The 11,064-nt window shown below is 39.4% G+C and overlaps 2 protein-coding genes across 6 annotated transcripts in view; one reads left to right on the top strand and one right to left on the bottom strand.

Annotated features, from left to right (window-relative positions):
• Nucleotides 1–155: 155 nt before the first annotated feature.
• Nucleotides 156–3,481, bottom strand: LOC144297272 (uncharacterized). Of its 2 annotated transcripts, XM_077871143.1 has the most exons (4): nt 3,357–3,481; nt 2,863–2,899; nt 1,885–2,036; nt 156–760 (listed from the first exon to the last, which is right to left on the bottom strand). In XM_077871143.1, exon 4 carries the CDS (start codon nt 644–646, stop codon nt 251–253), a length of 396 nt encoding a protein of 131 aa, XP_077727269.1. In that variant the 5' UTR covers nt 647–760; nt 1,885–2,036; nt 2,863–2,899; nt 3,357–3,481; the 3' UTR covers nt 156–250. The 2 variants fall into 2 exon arrangements, with proteins under 2 accessions (XP_077727269.1, XP_077727270.1); XM_077871144.1 differs by lacking the exon at nt 1,885–2,036.
• The window catches only part of KLRG1 (killer cell lectin like receptor G1), a 44,565-nt gene continuing 34,846 nt past the window's right edge, over nt 1,346–11,064 (top strand). For all 4 annotated transcript variants that reach the window (XM_077871142.1, XM_077871139.1, XM_077871137.1 and 1 more), the window contains exons 1-2: nt 1,346–1,773; nt 6,618–6,766. The gene's annotated coding sequence lies outside the window, so the exon portion shown is untranslated. The remainder of the gene's footprint in view (nt 1,774–6,617; nt 6,767–11,064) is intronic.

Below are 11,064 nucleotides of genomic sequence, written 5' to 3'. Positions count from 1 at the left end.
CACTAGACCCCGCGGCATGTGACCGCAGAGCCATTTCGCCCCTTTCCCCTTCCCGGTCTCCCGGCCCATCCCAGACGCTGATTGGCCAGGAGCCTGGGCGTTTAGCCCCGCCCCCGTTCCATCAACTCCAATCACTATCGACATTTTCGAGTCGAAGTCCCCCTTTTCGGGGCGCCTTTCTACCAATGGGGTCTCAGAGTCCCGCCTCCGGACGCCTGGCTCTCGGAGTCACGCGCGGTCACGCGCGGGGTCACGCGCCAGGTCGGCTCCCCGGGAGGTCCCCCTGAAGGGGGTACGCGGAGGCGGGCGGCGGAAGCGGAAATCGGGAAAGGGGGCCGTGGGCCGCGCCTCGGTGGGAGCTGTAGTTCTTACCGCAGCGCTCTTCCCCCTCCCGGTACTTCCCCAGGCCGTTGGCCGTTTGCCGTTTGCCGCCTGCGGGAGGCGCTGTTTCGCCGTCTGCGGGCCCCGAGTCGCGTTGTCTCCAGGTTCGGCACGGAGAGGACAGTGGACAGCGACTGGGCCCCGGGCGGGAGTCGTGCCTTTCTGGACGACACGACACCTTTGTTCTTGATTTCCTTTCTACGGTTTGGGACTTGGAGTCCGTCGTTACGGATACCGTTCTCCGAGACCTCGCCATCCCGGTCATTTTGCGTGAAACACGGCAGCCAGGTCTGTTCACCGGAGGCCTCGAGGCGTTTTGCGTGACGAAGGCTCCGGAACCCAATTCCGTTCGCTCCCTCCGGTCGGCGTTTCTGGTGTCCTGGAGGAAAGAGCAATTCCGTTTTAGCCTTTGTGCCTTGGCCAAGCTCCTCTGCTTTTCCAGCTGAGGTCTGGCTCACTCGTCGCTTGTTGGAGTCTGCGCCTTCCTAGAACTCGGTTCAAATGCTTTTGCTCCTGGGAGCGTCTGGATTAACTCTTCGGAATGAAGATCTCTTTCCTCTAAACGCCCGACAGTTGCCTCTACCTGGTTCTAGCCCGATTTTCTAATGCTTTTTACTCATACGTGGCTTTTGCATGTCCCCCCCCCCCCCTTTGCGGGTGGGGACTGGATTTTGATTCATGGTTCTCATCAGAGCTAGTACAATATTTGGAATCCAGTAATAATAGAAGCCAATACGCACGTAGTTCTGTGGTGCCGGCATGCTTTAAGTGCTGTATTTATTTATTTTTAAAGATTTTATTCATGAGAGAGAGGTGGAGACATAGACTGAGAGAAGCAGGCCCCCTGCCGGGGGAGCCCAATGGGGGCTCAATCCCAGGACTGGGAAATCACCACCCGACGTGCTCTAGACTGAGCCCCCCCAGGTGCCCTGTTTTAAGTGCTTTATTTAATTGATTTTTTAAAAAAGATATTTATTTATTCCTGAGACACACAGAAGGAGAGGCAGAGGGAGAAGCAGGCTCCATGCAGGGAGCCCGACGTGGGACTCGATCCCAGGTCTCCAGGATCATGCCCTCCGAGGGCCGAAGGCAGCGCTAAACCGCTGAGCCAGTGGGGCTGCCCTTCCCACTTGAGTTTTAGAGCTCATGGAGGCTAAGTAACTTACTCAGGGTCCCACAGCTCTTAAGGTGTCAGTATTCAGGTTTCTTATTTTAGGTGTTATATATGCATATAGTTAGTCTTCAGAGTCCAAGCTCTCAAGCGATACCTATGTTCACTTTAGAGGCTCCTGCATTTGTTTATTAATAGGTACATTGAATGCAGCCAAAGTGGTTATCATGTCTGGGTTGGGTTTGGATGTGTTCTCAAGAAAAATATAAGAAAATTACAAGGTGAGTTTCTTTCTGATAATAAAAGTAATTTGTAATCAGAAAATACAGAGGACAAAACAAAAGTACATAAACCCACCAAGAGGTTGTGTATTTCTCTTTGGAATATGTTACCTGGGGATCCCTGGGTGGCGCAGCAGTTTGGCGCCTGCCTTTGGCCCAGGGCGTGATCCTGGAGACCCGGGATCGAATCCCATGTCGCGCTCCCGGTGCATGGAGCCTGCTTCTCCCTCTGCCTATGTCTCTGCCTCTCTCTCTCTCTGTGACTATAATAAATTTAAAAAAAAAAAGGAATATGTTACCTGTTTCTTTTTTTTTTTAAGGTTTATTTATTTATTCATGATAGACACAGAGAGAGAGAGAGAGAAAGGTAGACACAGGAGGAGGGAGAAGCAGGCTCCATGCCGGGAGCCCGACACAGGACTCGATCCCGAGACTCCAGGATCACGCGTGGGCCAAAGGCAGGCGCTAAACTGCTGAGCCACCCAGGGATCCCTTACTGTTTGTTTTTAAAAAACATTTAGTATCAAGTATTTCTCCATGTCACTAACTTTACAAATAAACTTTTTTAAAAAGATTTTATTTATTTATTTATGAGAGGCGGAGACATAGGCAAAAGGAGACACAGGCTTGTTTTTGGGAGCCCCGTGCGGGAATTGATCCCAGGACCCCAGGATCAGACCTGAGCCAAAGGCAGCCACCCAAGTGCCCCTAAAGTTAGGTTATTTAAGTTATTTCTACAGAATTGCTTTTATTAATTCATTCAACAAATATTTACTGAGCAATTTACACTCTTACAGATTTTTGGAGATCCATGAGAAAAAAAGACAAAAAAAAAAAAACCCTTTTACATTGAGCTTTCATTCTACAATTGATACATATTTGTTGGTGAATTCAAATTTTAACTTCAGAAACCTTGCCCCTTGGTCATTGCCTAGAGTAGCATTGGGCTGGAGGGAAGGTGGGTGCATGTTGGAAGTGGTGAAAGGTCCAGCAAAGCAGTTGAGTAGGATGAATAACTTGTCAGATAGGAGTGAGAAGGAGGGAGACAGTTCCCTTTCCATCCACTTACAGATAACTTGGGTTACTTACCTGCTTCTCAGACTTCAGTGCCCATTGTGGAAACCTCCTGTGTCAGGGGCAAAAACTGAAATTTAGTGGGTTTTTTGTTTGTTTTTACCTTTCTGCTCTCTCTCCAGCCACATCATTAACAGGGACATCATACCCATAACCCACACCCCCCCCCCCTCATATACAAGGTTAAATTGCTCACTTTGTTTAGAAAGCAGTTCTGTGAGTTTTGTCCTAAAATCAAATGCTGAGGATGCCTTTTGTTTAGTATAAGCAGAGGAGAGAAAGAGTCCCTCCCAACCTTGTCCAACAGGGATATATTCCAAGACCCCTAGAAACCACAAACAGTACTGAACCCTAATATATACTATATTTTTTTCTTATACATACATACTTATGATAAAGTTTGTGAGACACAGCAAGAGATTAATAATAATAACTACTAATAAAATAGAATAATTATAACAACATATGAGTGTGGTCTCTGTCAAAATAGCTGACTATACTGTACTCACCTTTCTTGTGATGGTGGGAGATGTTAACATACCCACATGATGAGATGAAGTGAGGTGAATGACATAGGTATTATTTAACATTAGGCTGCTATTGACAGATAAGTCAGAAGGAGGATCATCTGTTTCCAGGATGTGGTTGACCTTGAGTAACTGAAACCGTAGAAAGCGAAACTGTGGGTTAGATGAGACTATTGTATCCTGAATTCTTCCTTCAATCCGTTGCTTTGATGACCTGATCTGAGAAGATCTGCTTTTTTGTTAACTTTGAGCTGGGAATTTGGTTGGGAATGGCTTTTTAAACCTCTCAACAGCTTCCTTCTGTATGTGGTACAGGTTTTGCTTTTCACTATCAATCCTCCCTGATCACAATTTGATCTGCTGAGGGATCTTTCAAAATTTGTTTGGTAGTTTCTTTTCTTTTTTTTTTTTTTTAGATTTTATTTATCTATTCATGAGAGACACACAGAGAGAGAGAGAGAGAGACAGGCAGAGGGAGAAGCAGGCTCCATGCAGGGTGCCCGATGTGGACTCGATCCTGGATCTCCAGGATCACGCCCTGGGCTGAAGGCGGTGCTAAACCGCTGAGCCACCCAGGCTGCCCTGTTTGGTAGTTTCTTAATCTTGTTATACATGTGTTTAATTTGCTGTCTTAAACCAGATTTCAGTTTTGAATTTTGATTGATGCTTTCCTTTTAAAATATTTAACATATTTCAAGGACTAAATAAATAAATATATATATATATATTTGTTTTTAGTAATTTTCAATTTTAATATGACTTATCATTTCTAGATGCAAGAATAGTATCGTATTCACCTTGTATTCACCTCGATTTGCCAGTTGTTTATAAATTGTCCCATTTGCTTTATTAGTCTCCCCCCCTACACACACACACACACACACACACACACACACACAGTTTATTTTGAACAATTTGGAAGTTGCCCATCACTGTTAAGTACATTAGTGTGTATTTCCTAAGAACAAAGACATTCTCACCTTATCACAGTGTAATTATCCAAAATTAGAAACTATAACATTGATAGAATATTATTGTCTAATCTATGGTCCATATTCAGATTTCATCAATTATCCCAGTAAATATGCTTTATAATTTTTTCCCATTCCCCAACCACTGAAGTCAAGCAGGAGTCACACATTGTAGTTAGTTGTCATTTTTCTTCATCTTATCTGTCCTTCAGATTTTGAAAAGTACAGGTCACTTAATTTGTAGAATGTCTCTCATTTTAGGTGTGTCTGATATTTCCTCATGATTATATTAGGTATGCATTTTTTGATAACACTAAGAGAGAAGTGGTGTGTTCTTGTATCAGCCAGGACCCAGTTGGAAGAGAGATACTATATCAGTAATTTTTAAGGAAAAATTTAATACAGACTTTTCTTTTTTATTATTATTATTTTTTAAAGATTTTATTTATTTATTCATGAGAGAGAGAGAGAGAGAGAGAGGCAGAGACACAGGCAGAGGGAGAAGCAGGCTCCATGTAGGGAGTCCAACATGGGTCTTGATCCTGGGTCTTCAGGATCATGCCCTGGGCTGAAGGCAGCGCTAAACCACTGAGCCACCTGGGCTGCTCTACAGACTTATTTTCTAGTAAAAAATAATTAGAGGGGATAAACAAGAACTCTAGGTTATCCAGAAGTTACACAGAAATAACAACTACAAAATGTAGCTACTGCTTCTGGGCTGAAGCAGAGTTAGCTAGGAAGTACCTTAGAAACTTGAAGGAAGAGCTAGCTTCCCCAACCACATGGTAGAGTCAGACCTCAGAAGAGAGGGTATAGTTCCTGCCACAGGAACAAGCCACCTACTGATGAGGTAAAGATAAATCGCTGGAGGGTGTGGGTTGATGTTAAACTGCCAGTGGGAGCCTTCCTTTGTCATTTTGACACGTTCCCATAATTTTTTGAGCAAATTCTTTACTCTTGGGTACACAGATGTTCCATGTTTATCTTGCATTTTAATTACCCTAGAATCAGTTATTTCTCTGCCTTAGTGGAGAGTAGTGTTGAGAGACCAGGATGTGATTACAAGGTGTGGTTGTTGCTACTTGTGGGTCACTGCTTTAGAGCCCCTCAGCAGGCAGAGTTAGGAAACCTATATATCTTTCTAAGAATGAGAAACCATGCTCTCATTATACTCAACATATTTATGTTTGTTCACACATGAGAAAACACAGGAAGTAGTTTTATAACTGACAAACCATACTATCGTGTAAAGCAAGCCTACTAATTAGAGTTCAGTATTTGCTTAAAGTTTCATTTTATTTTTGTTGGTGAGGTGAAATTTATAAGTAATGAAATACACAACTCTTAAGGATATAATTCAGTGAATCTTAAAAAGTGCATCATAACTGTAACCACCCTGTAATCAAGATTTGGTAGATTTTCATCGCCCAAGAAATTTCCTCATGTCCCTTTGCAGTCCTGTCTAGGATTTTCATTACAGTGTTGGATAGAAGTGGTAAAATTAGACATCATTGGTCTGCTCCTGGGATAAACCACACTTTGGCATGATGAATTGTCTCATATTTTTTCTGAATTTGATTTGCTGATTTTCTTTCAAAGCTCTTGGTGTCTATTTTCATGTGTTGGAGTCTAATATTTTTTCTTGTAATTGTCGCTTTTGATATCAGAGTCATGATGGTTGCCTAAAATAAGTTGAAGAGTATACTTTTATTTTCTATTTACTGAAGGAACTGTGTTGTTTATTCCTTGAAATTTGATAGAATATGCTATTGAAGTCATCTGAACATGAAGCTTACTTAACAAGATTTGTATTAACAAATTCAATTTCTTTTTTTTTTAAGATTTTATTTATTTATTCATGAGAGACACAGAGTGAGGCAGAGACATAGGCAGAGGGACAAGCGGGCTCCCTGCAGGGACCCTGATGCAGAACTCGATCCCAGAACTTTGGGATCATGCCCTGAGCTGAAGGCCGATGCTCAACCATTGAGCCACTCAGGTGTCCCAACAAATTCAATTTCCTTAGTAGGAAGAGCTATTCAAAAATTTCTGTTTTTTCTCGTGTCAATTGGTAAACTGTGTTTTTCAAGGAATTTTTCCATTTTATGTAAACTGTTAAATTTATTGGCACACAAATATAATATCCCCATATTATCCTTTTAATATCTTTATAGTAATATACTCTCTTCATTCTTAATATTCATAACTTGTCTTCTCTTTTTGTTTCTTGGTAAGTTTTTTTAAAAATGTTTTTTATTTATTTATTCATGAGAAACACAAAGAGAGAGAAAGGCAGAGACACAGGCAGAGGGAGAAGCAGGCTCCATGCAGGGAGCCTGACATGAGACTGGATCTCAGGTCTCTAGGATCAGGCCCTGGGCTGAAGACGGTGCTAAACTGCTGAGCCACCTGGGCTGCCCGGTAAGTTTTGTTAGAAGTTTGTCAGCCAGTAATCTTATCAAATAACCAAATTTTTAGTTTGTTAATTTTTCTGTTGCTTGTGGTTATGTTTTTAAAATTTTACTGTTTAGATTTAAAAATTTCTGACCTTTCTTCTGCTTGCTTTGGTTTTAATTTGCTACTCCTTTTGTATCTTCTTAAATTAGAAACATTATTTTAAATTTTTTTCTTTTGTATTCTCTTAAAGCTCTAACCTTCTCTCTAAGCCACTGTTTTAGCTGTGATCTATACCTTTTCATGTTGCATTTTCTTGATTATTTAGTTTTTAAATAATTTCTAATTTTGTTTATTTTTTTTTCTTTGACCCATGGATTATTTAGAGAGAGAGAGAGAGTGTGTGTGTGTGTGTGTGTGTATTTTAGGCATACAAAAAGTCATGTTAATTATTTTAACAGAACTTAATTTTTTTCTCCCTCTTTCTAATTATCTTTATTATTACATCAATGAAAAAAAATTTCAAGTTAGTTCCAGTGGGTTTTTAACACCTCTCACCTCTCTAATGCTTTTAAAACTTTTTTTTTTTGCTTTTAAAATTTTTAAGAAATTAATTGATTAATTTATGTTTTTTGGGGGGAAAGATTTCTTTTGGAAAGATTTTTATTTTATTATTTATTTGAGAGAGAGCAGGCACAGAGGGGGTGAGCGGGAGAAGCACACTCCCTGCTGAGCAGAAAGCCCAATGCAGGGCTTGATCCCAGGACCCTGAGATCATGACCTGAGCTGAAGGGACACACACCTAAGTGACTGAGCCACCCTGGTGCCCCTGTAACACTGTTTTTAAATTGAGATATAACTGACATATATGTTTTACTTTTGAGTGTACAGTGTAATGATTTGATATATGTATACATTTCAAAATGATTAGCACAATAAGTTTAGTTAGCAGCCATCACCACAGTTACCAATTTTTTTTCTTGTAGTGAGAGCTTTTAAGATCTACTCTCTCAGCAGCTTTCAAATATGTAATACAGTATTGCTAACTATAGTCACCATTCTGTACATTACACCCCCATGATTTATGCATCTTATAATTGGAAGTTTGTACCTTTTAACTAACTTTACCTATCTCCTCTACTCTTATTCCCTATGTCTGGCAACCACCAATCTTTTCTCTGTATCTATGAGTTCAGGGTTTTATTTTGTTTTGTTTTTGTTTTTTAGATCCCATATATAAATGAGATCATACAGTATTTGTTTTTCTCTGTCTGATTTATTTCACTTAATAGTACCTTCACAGTCCATGTATGTTGTCACAAATGACAGGATTTTCTTCTTTTTTATGACCAAATAATATTCCATTATGTATATATACCACAATTTCTTTATTCAGTCACCTATCAGCAGACAGTTTGTTTCAATGTGTTGGCTATTGTGAATAATGCCGCAGTGAACCTGAAAATGCAGATATATTTTGATATAAAAGATATGATAGTGATTTTGTTTTCTTCAGCTGTATAACCAGAAGTGGAATTATTGGATTATATGGTAATTCTATTTTTTAAGATGCCTTCATACTGTGTTCCATAAGGGCTGCACCAATTTCATTCCCACTAATAGTGTACAGGGTTCCCTTTTCCTCATATCCTCTCCATTACTCTAATAACATTTGATATTTCTTATTTTTCTTTGGCTATTTTTTTAAAAAAAGATTTTATTTGTATATTTGAGAGAGAAAGAGTGTGAGGGAGTGAGGGGCAAGGGGTGAGGGACAAGCAGATTCCCCACTGAGCAGAAAGTCCAATGTGGGTCTTGATCCCAGGACCCTGAGATCATGAGCTGAGCCAAAGTACCTAGGCTTCTCTGGCTATTTTTAGAAGTACCCATTCTAACAGGTGTAAGGTAATACCTCATTGTGTTTTTATTTGTATTTCTATGATGATTATAAGTGTGTTTTAAAATTTTTAAATAGGGCAGCCTGTGTGGCTCAGTGGCTTAGCGCTGCCTTCAGTCCCAGGTGTGGTCCTGGAGACCCGGGATCTAGCTCCACGTCAAGCTCCCTGCATGGAATGGAGCCTGCTTCTCCCTCTGCCTGTGTCTCTGCCTCTCTCTCTGTGTGTGTCTCTCATGAATAAATAAATAAAATTAAAAAAAAATAAAATTTTTAAATATTTAGGAACTTTCTAGGTTTTTGATTCCACTCTACTGGTCAAATCTTCAAGATTGTAACATATTGAAATTTATTAAAGCTTGTATTGTTTTTCAGTATGTAATTTACTTGGTAAGCATTTCATTTACATTTAAAGGCATGTGTATTCTGTAGTTGTTTGGTGTCATTTTGTTGGATAAATTTCAATTCGTTCAAGATGGTTGATAGTATTGTTTAAATCTTACATTCTTACTGATTTTTTTGTCTGATTGTTTTATCAGTTATTGAGAAAGGGGTGTTTAAATTTTCATCTATGATTATGGATTTTTTTTTCAATTCAGTGAGATTTTGTTTCATGTATTTTGAAGTTGTATTATTAAGTGCATACTCATTTACAGTTGTTAATATATTTGATGCAGTGATTTATATAACTATGAAATGTACGTCTTGTCAGTTTTGTCATATATTAATTTAACCACTGTGGTAGGCTAAAAAATGTTCCTCACTCCCACCTCCAAAGATGTCTATGTCCTAATCCCTGGAAGCTTTGAATGTATTTCCTTACATGGCAAAAGAAACTGTAGATATGCTTAAATTAAGAACCTTGTAATAGAGATTATGTTGGATTATCCAGGTAGATCCAGTATAATCACACTAAGGTAGTAGAGTAAAAGTTAGAAAAAGGTGATGTAATGATAGAAACAGAGATTGGGGTGATGCACTTTGAAATGGCGGAAGTGGCTTCAAGCCAAGGAATTCAGGCAGCCTATAACAGCAGGAAAATTGGGGTGCCTAGGTGGCTTTGCAGTTAAGCCTCCAACTCTTGGTTTTGGCTCAGGTCATGATTTCAGTTACAAAATCAAGCCCCATGTCGGGCTCTGTGCTCAGTGCAGAGTCTGCTGGAGATTCTCTCCCTCCTTCTCCCTTTGCCCCTCCCCCTGCTCATGCTGTCTCCATCTCCCTCTCCCCCTCTCTAAAACAAACAAACAAACAAACAGACAAACAAATAGAATCATTAAAAAAAAAAGTAGCAGGACAAATCAAGGACATGAATTTTTCCCTGAAGCTTCCAGAAGGAAAGCAGTCTTCTAACATCTTCATTTAAATTTTTTGACACCCAGAACTGTGAAAGGATAAATGTACATTGTTTTAAGTCACTGTTTGTGGTATTTGCTACAGCAACAATAACTAATATTACCACTTTAGGTTTTTTTGTTTACTGTTTGTATGTATCTTTTTCTGTACTTTCTTTCAACCTCTTTCTTTCAACCTGCAGTGCATGTGTTATAACACAGCATATAGTTCATTTTCCCTTTTTCCCTAGTGTTACAATCTGCCATTTATTTGATGTGTTTAGTCTATTTATGATGAATTCAGTTATTGATATGGTTGGCTCTAGGTCTGTCATTTTGCTATTTGTTTATAGTTGTCTTGTATGTTATATTTTCCTTTGTTTTTTCTTTTAGAGAAATTAAGAAAAACACCATCTTGTATATGTTCCTATGTATTTACTCTTTCTGTTTCTTCTTCAGTCTTGTAGGTCTATGTTTTCATCTTGTGACATTTCTTTTCAGTATGAAGTGCTGCTTTTAGCATTTCTTATCGTGCTGGACTGCTAATGACAATTCTATGTTTTTTTTCTAAATAAAAGTCTTTTTTTCCCTCTTTATTTTTGGTGGGTGTGTTTGCTAGATACAGAATTTTGGATTGGTAGTATCATTTACCCCAAACAGCAGATTTATTGAAATATAATTGACATATAGCATTTTGTAAATTTAAGGTATAGAGTGTGATGATTTGATATATGTGTATTTTGTAAAATGATTACCACATAAGTTTAGTTGCTACATTCAGCACCACATATAATTACCTTTGTGTGTGTGTGTGTGTGTGTGTGTGTGTGTGTGGTAAGAATGTTTAACATTTATTCTTAGCAAATTTCAGGTATATAATATAGCATTGTTTTGTTTTTTTTTTTAATATAGCATTGTTAACTGCAATCACCATGTGGTATATTGCATCCCCAGAACTTATTCATCTTTTTTTTTTCAATATTTTATTTATTTATTCATGAGAGACACACACGCAGAGAGGCAGAGACATAGGCAGAGAGAGAAGCAGGCTCCATGCAGGGAGCCCGATGTGGGACTCGATCCCGGGACCCCAGGATCAT

This window comes from Canis aureus, chromosome 25 (assembly GCF_053574225.1).
Source record: "Canis aureus isolate CA01 chromosome 25, VMU_Caureus_v.1.0, whole genome shotgun sequence".
Taxonomy (NCBI): Eukaryota; Metazoa; Chordata; class Mammalia; order Carnivora; family Canidae; genus Canis; species Canis aureus.
This window is presented reverse-complemented; position numbering and strand designations above follow the sequence as displayed.